This window comes from Panicum virgatum, chromosome 9N (genome assembly GCF_016808335.1).
Source record: "Panicum virgatum strain AP13 chromosome 9N, P.virgatum_v5, whole genome shotgun sequence".
Lineage (NCBI taxonomy): Eukaryota > Viridiplantae > Streptophyta > Magnoliopsida > Poales > Poaceae > Panicum > Panicum virgatum.
In genome coordinates this window covers 71,925,720-71,944,717 of record NC_053153.1, presented here as the reverse complement: position 1 = coordinate 71,944,717, position 18,998 = coordinate 71,925,720, and the positions used below count along the sequence as shown (strand labels likewise).

Below are 18,998 nucleotides of genomic sequence, written 5' to 3'. Positions count from 1 at the left end.
GGATGGAAAAGACTGCTGTAACTGCTAAGCTGAGGACGCCCGTCTCATCCTTTTCGTCAGCAGGCAGCATGTACGTCGTGTCGATCTGAAAGGAGGTTTCTCTGTGAGAGTTCGGCAATGGTGACTGATTCATGAACGCAGGAACTGGATGTTAGGTATGACACGGAACTAGCTGCTTTTAGCTAACTTCTTTTTTTTTGGAAAAGATTGCGGGAGCACCGCTTTGTCATTTAAGCTGGGAGAAGAAACAAGTTCCGAATACACCTTAAAGCGATATTACATAAAACCAGAAAAACACGAACTCTAATAGAAAAACATTAATCATTAAACAAAGAAAGCTCCGGTCTCCCGCAGGCCAAAGTCCTACAATTGGCTTCTTCCTTGATGTCATGCACAACTTGTGCCGGTGTCGAAGATCGTTGCTCAAAGACACACTTGTTTCTCACCTTCCATATATTCCGGGCTCCATAAATCATCAATGCAGCTTTTAGCCGTCTGACCTTCTTTGGCAGCTGGGATAATTCCTTTTGAGAGGCAGTGGAGGCCTGCTCCTTGGTGTGATGAGTGATTGCCAACATGTGGAGTGGACTAACTATGTATAGTCGCGACTCTGTGGAGATTGCGCCAGTTCTTGGTCTGTGGTGTGCAGGTACACGGATGGCGCGGTGGCAGCGAGATGGTTTGGACAAGAGCGAGGCACGTGCCGATGCACCATGCGGCGGCGTTGCGGTGGCAGGGAGCTCGACGACCATGTGGAGGCGGGAGACTTTGCGGTGGCGTTGGAGGCCCGACCGGATGACCGTGCGGTGGAGAAGGGCGGCCCAGATGCTTGGGCCACTGCTGGGCCGCGTTGCGATCCATTCCTGGTGCCAAGGCGGGACGGCGTGGAGTTTGTTGGTAGCTCGGGAAAAACCAACGGCGGGGATGCGTCGACGTCGGCCGAGTCGGAGAGAGATGGCGATGGCATCAGGGATGACGAAGGCGCTAGGGTTCCGGCGGGAGGTCGGACACGTGGCGACATCGGGCTTGGCGGGTGTGCCCGGAAACATCGCGCGGGAAGGTTTCGCGGTTCCTCCAAAACCGCACCCGAACTCGGTTTCGGCGGTTTTCCCAAAACTGCCCCCGTGAAGATTCCAGAAGGACGCGTGGCGACATTAGAGGGATTGCGTTGGGTCGAAGCAAACTACTCCAAGTCGTCGCGCCATCGGATGGTCTTCAATGTATCTTTTCGGGTTTTGCCCCTAAGGGCTTTCTAGTTTAATTCTAGCACTTAGGGGTAATTTAGTCTTTAGAGAAAGGCTTGGAGGAGAAGCAAAGGGGGAGAGGGAGTGGGTGCGCCGGGGGCTGGCAAAATGGGGCGCCCTCCTCTCCTGGTGGTGGTGCTGGACAGAAGGAAGAAACAGAAAAAGAGCCAGGCGCCTCCTCCTCCTCTTCTCCCTCCATGTTCTTCCTCCTTCCTCTCTTCTAGGTAGGATTTTAGCCATGGAATTGTGAAGACCTTGTACTGAATTTTCGTGGGAAAGGAGGCCCTTCCCTCCTTGTGCCCTTGGGGCTTTGAAATCGAATTCAAGTTCGTGTTCTTTTGGAGATCCTTGTGTGAAACGCCCGATTTCTTGAGTTCTTTTGCTTTGGGGTTTCTTCTACTTGTTGCTGTGGTACTTGATGCTCTTTTGTGCGACCTGAATCGTCCTAACCAAGTGCCAAAACCCTTTTAGGTCATGAGTCTTCAAGAACACAGTTTTTAGAAAACCCAGAATACCCCGTTTTTGCTCGGTTTTTCGTCGATTCCTGTCAAACCATGGAGTGAATCGTCGTTTCCTTCGGTAGGTAGGTTCACAAGATCTTTTTGATCGTGCCTGCAAATTTTGGTGAGCTTTCGACCTGATTTGGGCCTTCGATCGTCGAGATTTCCAATGGTCGCAGGCTGGAAAACGCTCTAGACTATGTTTCTGGACAGCACCGGTTGAACCGACGCTTGGGTTCAAGGTCGTCGGATCAACCGGTGCCTACAAGGTTCGATTGATAGGGTTTTTGGCGTGTCTGTTGAATGCACTGGTGCTTCAGTCTTCATATACGTCGGATCAACCGGTGTTGCTTGTGTGTGTGCTGTTTTGGCTCGTTTAACCGGCGTATTGACTTTTCTTAGCATCGGTTGAACCGGTAATCTACACGCGACATTTTGTTGCTTCTCTGGACAACTACACCGGTGTTTTTCATTGATTTTGTCGGATCATCCGGTGCAGGGCGTCGGTTGAACCGACGCAGTTCAAAACCTAGCGTCGGATCAACCGGCGCTCGCTGTTCACCTGCTGCCGGCTTTGTATCACCGGATAGACCGACGTACTCAAGTTGTATACGTCGGTTCAACCGGTGATAGTATACCGTGCTGTTTTCGAGCTGATTTCGTGTGTTTGCTTCCGTGCTCCATTTCACTTGTTCCTAAGGTTTTTAGTGTTCGTGTAGCTCTTCTATAGCTATTCTGCACTACGCCTAGGACTCTAGGGTTGGGGTGCGCTTTTGGATCTTGAGCCGAAGTTTTCGATTGAGATAATTTTCGAAGGCTCCCGTTCACCCCCCTCTGGTCGCATTTCTCGGTCCTACACCTTTTCCCACCAATCCACTACTCCCAACTCTTGAGCCGGTATCTGAATAAGCTGATTTGTCCAGCTCTGTAACCTTTCCCAAACTTGCTGTGCAAAAGAACAATGCAAAATGAGGTGTGCTGCTGTTTCTTGGTCAACATTGCAGAGTGAACAAATTGAATTGCAAGGCCATTGCCTGGCCAATAACTTGTCTACTGTCAAGATCTTGCACTGCACCAATAACCATGCAAAACACTTGTGTTTTCCTTCAGCTTCAGCTTGCCAAATTGTGTCACTTCTGAATGTGCTATATCTCTCCTCAAACCGCAAGTTGTATGCTCATTTGGCGCTGTAAATTCCATCCGTTGCTGCGATTTGATGTTGGGGTAAGTCAAACGGGTCTAGGTACGCACCAGATTCCGCGATTCGTACATGGTGACGATAAGCATCATAGAACTGTACACGCCTGCACCTAACAAGAGCATGCATTGACAGAAATGGTCGAAATTCGGATCCCATCGCGTCTAGTTCCTGGTGCTGAACGCAACCCCTAGCGCCGCTGCCTTCTGAAGTCTGTCTGCCAATTGCCGAGTCGGCATGCCAGTAGCAGTACAATCGTACTGCTAACTGCCGAGCTGACAGTGCTTAGTACTTCTCTTGGTGGGCTGTCACAGATCGCATCAACGACAGCAGAGGAGGCGGGCTCTACGCAGGCACTGAAAGGCGATCGTCCTAGGCCTGCCTGATTTTTTTTTTTGAAAATAACTAGGCCTGCCTGATACGACGCAGGTCGGAAACCAAACCCCGATCATGGGCATGCATGAGCGACCGGGCACCGATCCTTCTTCCTTTGGCTTCACTCGAAAGCAGTGGACCTGACCGGATCAGTGGCCATCGCGGCATCACCACGCCCATGTCCACGGTCCAGGGTCCACCCCACCCCACCACGCGCCCGCACCGGACCTGTGGCATCTGATTGATCGGCACGCACAGGTAGCGGCGCGTCTTTTCTCCCATGTGCCGGACGCCGAGGGCGGCGTTACCAGTATATTTCCATCTGTTTCAAATTATAAGTCATTTTAAGAATTTTAAAGATTCAAACCATCTCAAAATTTGATCAAAATTATAGAGAGAAATAAAAAAATTTATGACATCAAATAGGCATACTATGAAAATATAGCTAACAAAAAATCTAATGATACTTAATTGGTATCATAAATGTTATTATTTTGTTATATAATTTTGGTCAAACTTGAAAAATTTTGATTCTCCAAGATTCTTGGAATAGCTTATAATTTGGAACGGAGGGAGTAGGTTCAATACGATTTGGCAATTCAGCATTAGTATTCTAGCATTTCAGTCCATGCCTTAGCCACCGCAGCCATTAGCAGGCCATTAGGTTTTCCTGTAGCTGTTGATTGGGGCACTGCGGCGTTCAGGTAGCCATCAAGGTCATCTCCTGCACAGCTGCACCATGCCTGAGAAAATGTTTCAAATGCAGCAGGAGCGTTCGGTAGCCTGTCCGAGAGATAGTGCACCTTCCACGTCTCTGAAAACGGCCGCTCGGTGACAGCAACCACTGTAGGCCCGGACGGGACAGTACTTTCAACTTTCAAAGAGACATGTAACGTACTCACCAAAACTGTAATTTCGTTGCTCCTGAGTAATGAAATTTCGGGTTCACTCGTTCAGGAAAAAAAAAGAGACGTGTGTGTGTTTGTGTGTTTCTGTCCGTTGAATATGTGAGCTACTAGGAGTGATAAACTTTTGTTAGCCTGATGATCCGTGGACCGTGGTGCGCAAGTGTTTGTTGGTTCGCCACTAGCGCCTGATGGCCGGAGTGTTGAGTGCTGAGTGCGTGCAGAATCATTGCTCTTTCGTTACCTGCGCAACAATCTTCATGTACATTTCCTTTCTTTCTTTTTTTTTCCCTGAACACAACACAACGGCACAAACCCAAAAAGAAGAAGAAAAGGATGGCGGATTTTACAAATGGCGTGACGCGATCCTGGTCAAATCAAATCATATCATCCCCCATGCACGCACAGACCAACCACCCTTCTTCCGTCGAGCGGCTCGCCGTCGGCATCGGCACGGCGGCGGCCGGCAGCCGAGCGCCCCCGCGCCACCTCGCTTTGCTCCGGTGGCCCGTGCGCGCGACGCCCGCTTCTTTTGACCAAAAGTTTCGCTTGGGTTCGGTTGGTTGGGTGCCGCTGCTGCTATAGCAGGAGGCCGAGGAGCAGGAGCGGCGCGAGCGGCGAGGCCCGGAGCGCGAGCCCCGGCCTCGGCGGCGCGGACGACACGTCGCCCGTGGCGAGGCTGGCGAGCCAGGAATTGTCGCCCAGCATCACGCCCTGCCCGTCCGTGCCGCCTTGCCTCGGCATCTGCGGCGTCGCCCCCGCCCCCGGCAGCGTCGGTGGCGCCGTCGTCGCTCCAGGCCCGCCCGACGATTTCACGCTGCACGTTTTTGTCAAAAAGAAAAAGGCTCAGGCAGTCAGTGAAAAAGAACGCCTAGTAAATCTACTGAAAGTAACCTTTGCGTGTGTGGCTTTTTATCCCTTTCTGGTTTCTGCAGAGTAAATATTCCCTACTGCCGAGCTACGGTTTGTTTTACGTTCCCTTTCTGCCCTGACCTCACGAGATAGGAATGAAAACGACTGGCCTGGCCTGGCCTACCACGACGTTGACAAGTAAACCGACAGCAGTAAAAAGGCTCCACACTGGGGGCTCAAACCTCTCGTTAACAAGTTATAAGCACCAACGCAAATGGCAAGATCCACTGCGCATCAACCTAATGAGATCATGCTTAGTTGCTTACTAACTTCGATCCCGGCCAATCATTACATCACCTTGCAACCTTCCAAACCTCTCGCTCTCACTGCCCCATTCTGCTCCACTTCATAATCTTTTTTTTTTAAAAAATCAGATTTTTATTGAGAAAAAAATCAGAATTTTAGTAGCGTGGCGAAATTGCACCTGCACTCATTTTCTATGCATTATTTAAATCAGACAGATAAGGTGATGTGGCGCGCTCAATGCTCGGTCACCCATGATCATGCACCAACAAGCACTACCGGTACACGACGGCTCCATGCCGCCGTCGCCAATTCAATTCAATTCAATTCATTGCCGCGGCCAAAACTCGCGAGCATTTATTGTGGTCATCGGAGGATGTTAAGTTAATTACTGGAGCGCATGCAGTGAACCGTGGGCATGTGAGGCGGCGAGGGAGGAGAGAGCAAGCGGACCTCGGGGTGGCGACGGGGCAGAAGGTGACGGTGTAGTCGCGGCCGCCGCCGCAGGTGAAGGTGCTGGTGGGGTCGTCGTAGGCGTAGCTGTACGACTTGGGGCACGCCGACTTGAACACCTGCGAGTAGGCGGTGGGGCGGCAGGTGTTGGGGTTGGCGTACGCGCCGCTGCAGCAGTACTCGGGCTTGCCGAAGGCGTCGCAGGCGCTGCGGCACCCGGCGCCGCCTTCGGTGCGGAGCTCCGCGGGGCACCGCGCGTTCAGGTCCGCCGTGCACCCGGCCGCCGCGCACGTCGTCGCGCCCGTCGCGCCGCCCGCGGGCTCGATCAGGATCGGCAGGTTGTACCCGTCCACGAGGCTCACGTCGTAGAAGTCGTCGCCGTTGCCGCCGGCGAGCGTGAACTCGGCCAGCGTCGCGGGGGTCGCCGCGTTCTGCCCGTTGCACTCCAGGGAGCCCGAGCCGCAGTCGCCCGTGGCGCAGACCATCTTCCCGGTGCCGTCCTGCGCGCAGCCGGTGCGCGCCCAGACGCGGCCGGACCAGCCCGATGGCGCCGGCACCGCGCGGGACGTGCCCGGCGGCAGCACGAAGCCCGTCGGGTCCAGCCTCGAGCTCCCGGCGTTCGACTGGATGCCCGGCCACACCGTCCCCGTGCACCGGTTCACGAACGTGAAGGTCGCAGCCCTCCCCTCTGCACCCAAAGTCGTCGCTTCTTCAGCTCACCATTACAGGAATTCCATTACTTCTAAAAGAAATTACTCTTCAACAATCGAGTTACCTCTGAGGAAGATGCAAATCAGAACAAGAACGGCGACGAAACTTCTTGCAATTCCCATGTCCTCGAAGCAATGCAGCTCTGCGTGGTGGGTGGCAATGGCAATTGGCTCGAGCAAGAAGAGGTATATAATGTCAGCACAGTGCAGCTACAAAGCAATCAGTACAAGTAGAGGCAGTCCAGCTCCGGTACTGCTAGTTTAGTACAGTGGTTAGAGCGGAGTGGGATAGGCGAGGAAGGTAGATGACTGCAAGACAGGGCTGGGCGAGACGGAAGAGCCACCACCCATAAACTATCAGGATTAGGACGAGGGATGGAGACTGGTGGAGCGGAGAAGGGGGAATCCGAGCACTCCCTCCTGGGCTACACTTATAGCTCAAGCCTCAAGGGAGGCAGTTTGCTAACACGCTTTCCGCCCAGTATAATCATGCTTTCTTCAGCAAAGTGAATACGGCCTGATTGGATTCAGATGCTCTTTTGCCCTGCAATTTGCAGTGGGAAGCGTAGCTCTGCTCTAATCGCCCTGGGCACTGCAGTTTCCAGGATGGATGGAAGCATGGTGGCTTGGTGCTCGGTGATGTCCGGCCGCATCTTTTAGCAGAAAGGCGTCGATCGCGATGAGATTTAGTGGAAGGGTGACAGGTATGGCTGAACCAACGTCTCTGGCCTGTGGGGGATTAGAGGATAACATAAGGAAATGGAGGACGTTGTCCGAGCTGTTCTGCCGGTGATCATGGAGGGTACATGCAGCAAAGCTAACACCCTTGAAGTCCCGGTGGTCAGGGCCTGCATTGCATGTGCAGACGATAACAAGGTAGTTGGCCTGTCTGATTTCTGAAACTAGTAGCAAAAGGTGCTGAAAGAGAAATGGAAGCCGAAGAACCGAGGCGGCGAGCTATTGGGAATCAGCTACCCAACAATTTTTTTTGAGAAAAATCAGCTACCCAACATTGTGTCGCGTTCCTGAAAACGATTTGATTGTGATATCTCGATTATGAACAATAGTCTGAATTGTTTGTTGGGGAGAACAATAGGAGGAAATGAAATGAAAATGCAGGAGCAGCAATCCAGCAGCGCAAAGAAAAGCACTGAAAGAAAATGGATGGCTCGCTGTTAAGCGCACACTGCGACCACATGTCGAAACAACAGATGCACAATGACGGCCCGGGGGAAGAAAGAGGGTGACGCTTTTGGCACATGTTCAGAACTTCTAGTAACAGAGTTCAGGTTACAGTTTGCCAAGACTTTCGTGCTTCGGCACCTTCGCTGTCTAGTAAATCCCATACAAGTTGCATTTTGATTTCTCCCGCACATCGCTACATTTTTTTGGTGAATTTACAGCAGCATTCTGTCAACCCATGAGTCATGATGGCTGTGCTAATAGGAGAAGTTTTCACACCTTGGCCATGCGAAGAACATGGCAATTCATTTATTTCTGATCCCCTAGATCTGCAGCGTAAGCAGAAGTACGTTGACCAGTTTGCCGTGAGGGCCTGAACGAAGCCCACGACGCTGATTATCGAAAGCAAAGATGCCACCAAATTAATTGCGTTGAACTGAACCGTGCCATTAATTTGGTCACACCGAACACGCGACATGTTCACGCAAAGCAGGTTGGTCATCTCTTTGCATTTTGAAACAGTTGCAGCAATTTGTTGCAATTGCAACTGCCTCTTAGCCTCTCGACTCCATTCACAAGTTTGCGTGTGTAGTAAAGAGAGAACCTTTTCGTTTCTTTCCTTGAGCTCCTGCAAAACTTTGTGCAGGTGAAGCTTCTGCTGATGCGCTGTGGCAGCGGCAGCAATCAGGTATCACTCCACACACACTTTGTATTAAGAAACTCCCATGATACAAGCTAGTGATGGCAAATTAACATTTGCTTGTGGGATGAGCATTAGCTGGGGGCGACGACCCTACGTTAGCCGAACCTGCAAATTGCTATGATTCTGTCCTACACCCCCACTACCCTCTCCCACATTTGCCTCGAGCAGAACACCTGCCGCCGAAAAGTTTGTGTTAAATACACGCCTGATGGTTATCCCCAATCTAGATCACCAAGATAGGTGCAGATATCCTGATGAAGCACATGTTATATGAAAACCTTTTTCTTTCGTTCATTTACCCAAAACGTGGCTATATTTCGTTAAAAGGAAAAAGGCAAAATAAGTATTTTGGTCCTCAACTATGATATTCGCGTGAAGTTTATCCCTCAACTTTCAGATGGCCAATATAGTCCCTCAACTTACATTTTTAGATCAAACTTGTCCTTGTATTGATACTATACTGCACAATAACATGATACAAATGAAAAATGTCTTAAAAAAAATCTTTGGCTGCTCCTATCCCTTCTCAATTTCCACTATTTGTGTTACTGTTCGCTCAACTTTCCGTAACATTTATATGGTGGTACCTAGTTATACAACAAGTAGCTTTTCCTTGCAAAAAAAAAACAAGTAGCTTTAATTTTTACTCTTCATGCATATGCAATACAATAATACAATGTCTGGGTAATAAAATTATATATTCAAACACTTGAGATGTTCAGCTCCTAAATACATAGATGCCACTACGTCAATTCACTTGCATTGGTCAAATACTTTTTTAGTAATAGTAAAATGTTGCAGGATGTAGAAGAGAAGGATTCAAGGGCAAGGTGGACTTTTTGTATAAATCTCATGTTATTATGTAGTATAATAATAATATAAAGATAAGTTTGACCTAAAAACAAAAGTTGAGACTATATTAGCAATTTGAAAGTTGAGAGATGGACTTGATCCACGGATCAAAATTGAGGGATCAAAATGTCTTTTTTTGCCTAAAAAATGTTTCTATATTTATGTACAACAAAATTCGACATATGTCAACTCTATCGACACGTAAGTTTTCTGATACCTTTTGTTGTGAATTATACTTTTATTATTTAGAGTGTATTTGGATCCAACTGCTAATGCCTAAAAGTGCTAAACTTTAGCATTAGCTCATCCAAACATGAGTGCTAATGGGGTGGGATAAAATTTAGCCAAGACTTAAAAACTTTAGGAATGATATAAATGCTAATAGGTTTAGCTCTCAATTTTAGCCCATCCAAACAGGCATTTAATAACATATATGGATTTTAAGCAAAGCATAAAGAAAACACCAACCTGTTTATCCTCGCATACGTGAGCACTGAGCTAAAGAGAAAAAGGAAAACACTGTTTGAGCTTGTCTTGGCAAAAAAAAAAAAAACTTTGTGCTAATGTCTAGCAGCACATTGTCATTATCTGATGTCTAGCACATAACATCATCATCGTGCTGTACGACTTATTACGGTGCTTCCAGCCAGCGTATGTACGGTTTATTTTACATTTTACATTTTTTTTACACTTTACATTTTGTTCTTCTACAACATTATATGTATAGTACATGTTGTTTTATGCTGTGCCACCCATGCCGGGAGGCGCGAACAAATTAGCCCACTAATTCTTTTAAAAGGAGCTCTGTGACGAACAATTACCCGATACGGTACTATTCCCGGCCCATGTAGGAAAAAGCCCACGGGCTCGAGGCTCCCATCGCCGCCGGAGGGAAGCACGCCTGACGCCTGGCCGCTGCCGCCGGCGCGACGGCCGTTACTCCCGGCACCAGATCTCCCTCTTCTCCGCGCGACGGGCTGCGGCCGCTGCCAGTTCTTCCACCGCATGCCTGGGATACGTCGACCATTGCCACCCGCCACGGCCGGACGGCGGCGAGCGACCCGCCGGCCGCTGTCGCCCGCGCAAGCGCAACGGACGGCTGCAGGCGCCTCAGGCAGTCCGACGTCTGGTCGCAGCTCGGCCACTTATCCGCGCGTCGCCGTCCAAAACTGTCGTACTCGGTTTCCGAGAGCTAGTCTGAATGTTTGGTGCCTGGCCCATGGTTGACACGAACAAACAGAAGGCTCAGCAGACAACCAGAGCAATCGGCGAGGATGCCCAGCTGACAGGGAAACAAGCTCGTTTCAACGGCGACACGGCGGAAGAGGCACGTAAACAGCCGCGTGGATTGCCTGCCTTAGATTCCCATTCGATCCATACATGGCGCGTGACGAACCTTTCAGGCTGCACAACCTGAGAAGAACACCCATAGACAGTGCCGTCACAACTCATAGGTGCACAGGGCACCCGTGTTTTCCAATTTCCATGCTTAGCGTGTGTTAAGCGTGCAGATTTTCGTACTGGTCCAGAAATATGACGTCACGGCACTCACCAAAATGGTCCAGAACATCTCTGGTTACAGCTGAAAACTCTGTGGATGGTCTGACCATGTTCATGCATCAGCTGTCAACCGCTTCTCTGCTCGTGCTCGAGCGATCAGTGGAGGTAACCACTTGTAAAAACACGCCTCGATCGATTTCTCTCTGAACCCCGCTGCAGGCTTTGGCGAGAAGATGGTCGCCCTGTTCCGCCGGTCACTTTCCGCTTGGCAACCGGCCGGGCCCAATCCCTAGGCGAAAACCTGAAGCCGCTCAAACAGGCATAGTAGGCAGCAGCCGAGCCACCTTTACACGAGCTCGTCGCTGAAAGGTGCTGACAAGTTGCATCGTCCATGTCCATGGATGGATATTGGATAAACCTCCATTCTCTGTCCTCCACAAAAGCTCCTCCGCTCGCGTCACCACCCACTCGGCTTGGCAAGTCAGAACGGAGTGGAGCTCATGCCGCCGTGCGCGCCCCCTGCACGCCGGGCGCTGTCCTGCCACGCCGATCTGGCACGGTGCCCTCCCGGCCCCCCTTTCCCGCAAAGGCAGCAGTCAGACGGCGTCGGCGGAGTTGGAAGGAGACACGGTGCTGGCAGCTCCATGCTTCCACTGGATACGATCATACGACTGCATGAGTCTACCTATCTAAACACCCTGACTCAGCCACGTGGACGTTCGGCCAGTGGTCGCAAAAGCAAGTGTACATACATCCACTCGCTGATCTGTCGCGAGGACTTGTGCTGGAATTCCAGCAGGAATTGTCGCGAGTAGCAGAAGTTCGTGTCCGGAGACACGTAATGTGGCCTACCAAACCGCTTGGAAAAGACGGGAGAGCCAGCCTAGAAGATGGCCGAGTCAAAAATACGGTCGCAGCTGCGACCTCTTTTTCCGCCACCGGTATAGGGCACACGTCCGTCTCCATCAAAAGCTTCTACCCTCCACGTTTTTTCTCGTCATATCATATGGATTGAGATCCTCTGAAACATGTGCGCGCGGTGCGGTGCGTCGGGTCGTCAGTCTCAGCTGGCGCCACGCGGGCATCTCATTTTTTCCTAGTGTTGAAGTGACTGAAAGCATGCGTAGTACCAAACCGTGGGAAAGAACATGGAAAGTAGTAGATGAGCAGGCAGAGCCGCAGGAGTCAGAAAAAATTCCTATCCAAAACTCAAAATACGGGCCGATACATACTATCCCAGAAATCTAATTTGCAACATTCAACTACAAAACCAGATAATATAGGTCATCCAACTGTTGAAACCAGACAAATTTGGCCCTTGAGCTGGTTTCTAAAGTGGTTTTGCATTTCTTAAAAAAATAAAAAATTCTAATTACCTTTAGAAAATCAAAACTAATTCATTTTGAATTAGAAAAATATCAAACTAGTACCAATTTTTCTAAAAATGTAAACTATTTATTATTGCTCTATTAGAATCTTAGTTATTTAAAAACAATCGACATAATTACAAGCAACTAAATATTATGAAAATAATAGATGAGTTACATTTTTAGAAAAAAAAATTACACCCATTTTGTATTTTTTTATTAAAATGAATTAATTATGATTTTTTATTTTAAATTTCAATATTTTTAATTCTCACAAAATGAAAAAACCGTCTTCAAAACCACATAAAAGATCAAATTTGTCCGATTTCAATAGTTGGATGGTTTTTGTTATCCGTTATTGTAGTTAAAGGTTAAAAATCAGATTTTTATAATAGTTCAAAGATTAAAAATAGACTTTTCCCTACCTGAATTGGTCTCCTCCATTTTTCTCATGCCTGTTCATCAACCTGCTTCGTGCCATTTGGTGCCGCACGACCGTTGCAATACGTGTCGGTTTCGCCGATTTTTTTTTGGCGGTTTGGCAGCGGCGTCCAGTGTGGCGTTAAAGCCCACTTGCATGCAGGCTAGTACTATGCAGCATGCATAAAGAGGTTGTTCGGCTTATCTAGATTTGGTTTGTCTCGACTTATTTCCTCTCATAGAATACTATTCATCATACTAGTCCTACATTATTCATGCGGATAAGATGGCAGCGTGCGCATGTGCCCGGACCGGACCGGTCGTCCCTGTCGACGGATCCGCCGAATTCCATGAGCCCGCGACCACACGATCTGCGGCGGCTCGGCTCGCCGCTTTCGGAACGCCCGGGGACCCTGTCCGGCTCGGGGCATGTTACGCTTACGCTCGCTGGCGCCGCCGGAGAATGATCTGCTCTCGCCCTCGCCATGTGGAGCTGCTGTGTTGTGCTCCCCTCATGCACGGGCGATTCCGGGGAGGGGATGCGCTCGCTTGCCACCAACGGATCCGCGCAGATGTTTTGCGTCGAGCTCGTCGCTGTCGTCGTCGAGTCTGCTAACCCAAGGTCGACCTGGATTTATTCCATGCGTGAATCTTTATATCAGACACATGCACACACACCTAATGGACGCCGTACTCCATCCCTGTTTGTTCCACGGGATAACAGCCGTCAGTCGTGCCTTGCGAACCAGGAGAAACGGCGCCCGATTTTTTTTCCTCCCTTTCTTCGGTTTTAAAATATCACTCCTATTTCCGGGTTAGAGGGAAAATCCGATGGGTGAACTCAAGTACAGCGCGCACGTAACCATAAACCGCTCGGGCACAGCTTCTCCCGCGGCAGAGCTTTCTTTCCCTGCTCGACTTCCCCATTTCTTCTCGCATCAAAAACCTGTCTTGCCCATACCCGCCCCCGTACCCTATAAAATGGAGGACCGGACGAGGCGAGGGGATCATCATAGCAGCGCAGGTCGGTTGCTCACCGGCGCCGACGTCAAGATATTTTCGAGCCTTCTCGCCGACCTCGGCTCGGCGTCACCGTGCACGGAGCCCCAGTCTCGTCGCTGCTGCCCCCGCGCGCGGACAACGGGACAAGGGAGCAACTGTGCAAGTCAGCGAGAGGAGTTGGAGCCGCTGCCGACTTTGGAAGGGAGGCTGACACCCCGGGCCCAGTGACCGACAGTCCATGTGCGGCTGCCCTTTCCTCTCATCTTGGGCTGCGGAGAGCCTGAATTCCTTTTATAAATTGGGTGGGTGACCGTGTCCAGGGCTCTCCCGGCCACACCCTGCCCGTCTTCTCCCGGCCCATTACGCGAAAGCAGAGGCGGGCAAGGAAGGAGCAGCGAGCGCCGGAGAGCTTGAGCTGAGACTTGCGCCTGCGCGCTACCCGTTCAGCGAGTGAAGATCCAAATGGCGCGGAGATCAGCTCACGCCGCTCTCTGCTCACTTGCTCTGCTCCTCCTGCTTCCAGGTGAGAGTGTTCTCCAGTCTGCTCTGTTTCTCCGCATTGCGCATTGTGTGCTTGCTTGCTCCATGTCGCTGTGATCTGCGCTGAACTGAGCTCTGGTTTTCTCGGTGATCGCAGCCGCGTGGTCCGCGACGTTCACGATGACCAACAACTGCGGCTACACGGTGTGGCCTGGCCTGCTGTCGGGCGCCGGCACGGCCCCGCTGTCCACGACGGGGTTCTCGCTGGCGCACGGCGCGTCGGCGACGGTGGACGCCCCCGCGAGCTGGTCGGGCCGCATGTGGGCGCGCACGCTCTGCGCCGCCGACGCCGCCACGGGCAAGTTCACCTGCGCCACGGGCGACTGCGGCTCCGGCAGCGTCCAGTGCAACGGCGGCGGCGCCGCGCCGCCCGCCACGCTGGCCGAGTTCACGCTCGACGGCTCCGGCGGCCTCGACTTCTTCGACGTCAGCCTCGTCGACGGGTACAACGTCCCGATGCTCATCGTCCCGCAGGGCGCCGCCGCCGGCGGCAGCAACGGGTCCGCCGACTCCGGCAAGTGCATGGCCACGGGCTGCCTCGTCGACCTCAACGGCGCGTGCCCTGCCGATCTGAGGGTCATGGCCACCGCCTCGGCGTCCACGGGCGCCGGCGCCAGCGGCGGGGCCGTGGCGTGCCGCAGCGCGTGCGAGGCGTTCGGGACGCCGCAGTACTGCTGCAGCGGCGCCTACGGCAACCCCAACACGTGCAAGCCGTCGACCTACTCGCAGTTCTTCAAGACGGCGTGCCCGCGCGCCTACAGCTACGCCTACGACGACTCCACCTCCACCTTCACTTGCGCCGCCGGCACCAGCTACGCCATCACCTTCTGCCCGAGCACCACCAGGTAAATTCTTATTCTTGGCCACTAAATTTAACTTCTCCTGCTTGAAAGCTTCACCACCGTATAATTAAGCTCGAAAAAGGCAGTAGCTTAATACCCAAAAATTGGCGCGAAATGAAATGTACGGTCGGGGCAGTTTTAACCAAGAGGGCTTAAATGGATAGTGACCATTCTTACGTGGAAGTCTTTGTCTTGACATGCACGATTCGTGATGGCTTCACCATTCTTACGTTTAGTTCCCAAAAATTTTCACCTCGAAATTTGTGTCTTTCCCTTTGGACACATGCATGAAGCACTAAATATAGTTAAACAACAAAACTAATTGCACAGTTTGGATGTACATGACTAGACGAATTTTTTGAGCCTAATTAGTGCATGATTAACCATAAGTGCTACAGTATTCCCATGTGTTAATGATGCGGTCAAAGGCATCAAAAGATTCGTCTCGCGGTTTCCAGGTGAGTCTGAAATTAGTTTTTTAATTAGTATCCGAAAAGTCTTCTCGACATCTGGTCAAACTGTTGATGTGACACCCAAAATTTTTTTATTTGGGAACTAAACGGCACCTTTCAAGTTTGACAAATACTCCTGCCAATCGTAGCTTTGAATTATTGGAGAGCCGGTTTCGTGTAGAATTCTGCAAAGACGCTAGTTGGGATTTCGATAGGACCGGTAGGAAATCAGGATCATCCCATGACAGAATTGCGTGTTTCGGATGTTGGGAATTCATTAGGTGTTTGGTGGCGCGGGCTGGCTGGAGAGGTAGCCCAAGACGCCACACCGCCGCTGGCGCCAGGCAATTAACAGTTCACATATCAGAGAGTCCACACGGAAATGTGACCTGGTGACTGATGAGCACCTTTTTGCAACTGCTCCTCTCTGATCGCAAGCTGTTACATGTTCCTGCCAGAAAAAAAAATCTTGTCATGTCGAGCCGTTGTTCTGTGGTTGGTTCCCCACAAGAGGCGGTAACGGACGATTCAACGGCTCAAATAGCAGGAGAACTGTAGCATCAACGGCTCTAGGCAGCCAGGCAGGCAATGGATCCACGAAGGCGTGGGGCCCAGTGCCACTGAGAGGAGGGCCTTGTTTGGTTAGGCGCGATAGAATTCTAGCGCGTCTATTTTAGTTTTCACATGAAAGACTAAATAAAATTTATTTGCAAATTTTTTTCAGAGATGGGTATAACTTTTAGCGACGAACCTAATGATGGTAATTAATCGATGATTTGTTACAGTGATACTACAGGAAACTGATTTTGTTTGATATTATAATTAGCTGTCAAACTATCACTGTTTACAAAACCAAACGTACCGAGAGGTCACCCCTTTTGCGCCTACAGGCCAACGGGCCGCTGACACGCAGCACTGTCCTCTGTCCCGGACTGCCTCGTAGCCGTTCCGTCGTACGGCCCCACGAGCCATTGATTTGCCCTGCGCCCCCACGTTCCCACGCTCAGATGCGTGCAGCCGCATTTACGCGTTGCTCAATGCGCTTGAACCACTGTCCTGGCCAAAAGATCTCGCATGCTCACGTACCAGTGTACAGTTCCAACTTCAATTCGCGTACCGTCACGACGTTAAGAACTCACTGTAGTAGTACAAGACTTGGGAGTATATATTTTTGTTTCTACCACGTGCTAACGCCTAACGGTGACTCTCTTGCTTTTTTACAGCGGGAAGTACTCCGGCGAGAACCCGCAGGCCGCGGGCCTGCAGCCCACGAACGGCAGCATGGTCTACCTCGGCGGCGAGCAGCTCGACACCGGCGACGCCCGCATCGGCGCCACCCATTCCTCGCCGCTCATCTTCGCGGCCGCCGCCCTCGCCGCCGTCGCGCTGCTCTGAGCCGGCCGGGCAGCCGCCACTCCGTGTGAAACGGCGGGGCAAGAGTCGTCGCCGACTCGCCGTTGTACAGCAGCGAGCGCACCCGCCACCTGCTGGCGCGCCTTGTCCTTGTCCGGCGCGCCGCTTCCGGCCTGACGGGGGCAGAGATAAGATTCGAGAGGACAAAATGGGGGGCTCGCCCCGCCCTGCCCATAAGGATGGATTCGGATGTCTGAACATCCGAATTATCCGTATTCGTATCCGCTTAAAACGTAAATATGAATATCCGTATCCGTATTCGAATTTAATATGGATGTCATATGGATGCATCCGAATTCGATTTTAAGAACTTTTCTCTATCCGATTCCGTATTCGTATTCGAAGAATATCCGATCACATCCGTATCCATCCGTATCCGCAAAGAAAAAATGACTAGTGAGACAATCTTAAACTTATCTTTATACCTATTACTTAATGATGTACACTATTTAAATTATTTAGAAAGCTAGATAACTAATAATATATTTATTAAAATTAATAATGATATAAAAATTAACTTTAACTATTTAATATATTTATTTCATGATTAAAATTATTTAATACGAGTCAAATTAATTAATTATTTAATGATAAAATCTTTTTTATATATCGTAATTATTAAGTATTTAAACATTTATTTATTTTACATTTATAATTAGTATTATATATTTAATATAAAAGCTATGCATAGATAATTATATTTTTTTTATTAGCTATCTCCTAATCCTTTACTCCCTACTTGTATAATGATTTTGATCTGCTATAAAATTATTGAAAAAATAAATATACTTATGATAGCTCTATGTTTCAAATCGAGAAGGTATCCGGATTCGTATCCGGATTCGAACTATCCGTTTTGTATTCGTATCCGATGAGATCCGCATTCGTATTCGTATCCGGATTAAAATGTGGTAAAAGGTGACATCCGGATCCGATTTCATCCGTATCCGATCCGAATCCATCCTTACCTGCCCATGAAAGGCTGACGACACGGCCCACCGATCGAGAAAACAACGATATCTCCCCACACCGGACCGCTTCGCATCGCATCGCAGCTTTAATTTCTACTAGTAGGAGTAGCTTATGTGGTAGGGTTTAGGATAACCGTAGCATGTGATGTGATGACCCCTTGCATTCTTCCCCACGCTTCCTCGATTTGTTGGTTGGGCCCAAACGATGTATCCGATCGGTGTTCCTCGTGCTATAGATTACAGTGATGATGGTTGTTTTACCTTTTATAATTGTTGGACAGTGGGGAAAGGACGAATGGATTGAGATGCTATCGATGTCCCTTGAAAGTTACTCCTGCTTTGAGCAGGGTTCACCAAACCGGTGGGAACATGTCCGGTTTGATCGGTTACCGGTCAAACCGGTCCAGTCCGGTTCCGGTTTGGACCGGTACAAAACCGGCATAAATTCAAAATTCAAATTTAATTTCAAAAAAATGAATTTTTTTTAAAAATTTCTAAAAATACATCAAGGTGCGACAAATTTAATGGTGTCAAATTTTCTCAAAAATTCGTTGCGGGGATTTGAAGTTAAACAAAAAAAATGTGCATACAAAAATATACAAATACAATGTAAAAGTAGTACAAAAAAGATTGGACGGTTCATCTAGACTAAAACATGTTATACAAACATTCATTTAGTATACTTTGCGGGCATTTGAATTAAAACCAAAAAAGAATTTTTTTTTGAATTTGACTGATTACCAGCCAAACCGACCGGTTGAACTGCGAAATTTGAATTCAAATTTGAATTCCACTGGTACCGACCGGTTTCCGATCAAACCGGACTGGTATACCGGTACCGGACCGCGCCGGTTTGGCCGGACCGGTCGGTAAGGTTAACCCTGGCTTTGACTCCTCGACTTGTCGCAGTCGCAGGGCTCACGGCCTCGCGCGCACCGTGGCAAGTGAACCGCTGGTTCTTCTGGGCGTCTTTGGTTTGCCGCCACTCTTTACCACCGTAGAAACTAAGGTTTACTGCTTGGTAGCTAGTAGCTAACTTGTGCGTGCCACAGCTTTTTCAGTTTATTTTCTCGCCACAGCTATGGCGGCCAAATTTAGCACTGCACTTCGGCGCCGCCGCATGTGCGGCGTGGCGACCGATGGCCGGAAGCCCGGAACCAAACGTTGCCGTTCGGCCGGTTGTGCGTCTGGTGCGCTAGAGCCCCAGCCTCGTG

The 18,998-nt window shown here is 49.9% G+C and overlaps 2 protein-coding genes across 2 annotated transcripts; one reads left to right on the top strand and one right to left on the bottom strand.

The window, feature by feature from the left end:
- Positions 1–4,441: 4,441 nt before the first annotated feature.
- On the bottom strand, positions 4,442–7,409 carry LOC120691081 (thaumatin-like protein 1). The gene is made up of 3 exons (XM_039974044.1): positions 6,606–7,409; positions 5,831–6,518; positions 4,442–5,039 (listed from the first exon to the last, which is right to left on the bottom strand). The coding sequence occupies exons 1-3, from the start codon at positions 6,661–6,663 to the stop codon at positions 4,802–4,804; spliced, it is 984 nt and encodes a 327-aa protein (XP_039829978.1). The 5' UTR covers positions 6,664–7,409; the 3' UTR covers positions 4,442–4,801.
- Positions 7,410–13,601: 6,192 nt separating this feature from the next.
- On the top strand, positions 13,602–17,120 carry LOC120690667 (thaumatin-like protein 1b). Its single transcript, XM_039973409.1, has 3 exons — positions 13,602–14,089; positions 14,204–14,951; positions 16,624–17,120. The coding sequence occupies exons 1-3, from the start codon at positions 14,029–14,031 to the stop codon at positions 16,793–16,795; spliced, it is 981 nt and encodes a 326-aa protein (XP_039829343.1). The 5' UTR covers positions 13,602–14,028; the 3' UTR covers positions 16,796–17,120.
- The last annotated feature ends 1,878 nt before the right edge of the window (positions 17,121–18,998 follow it).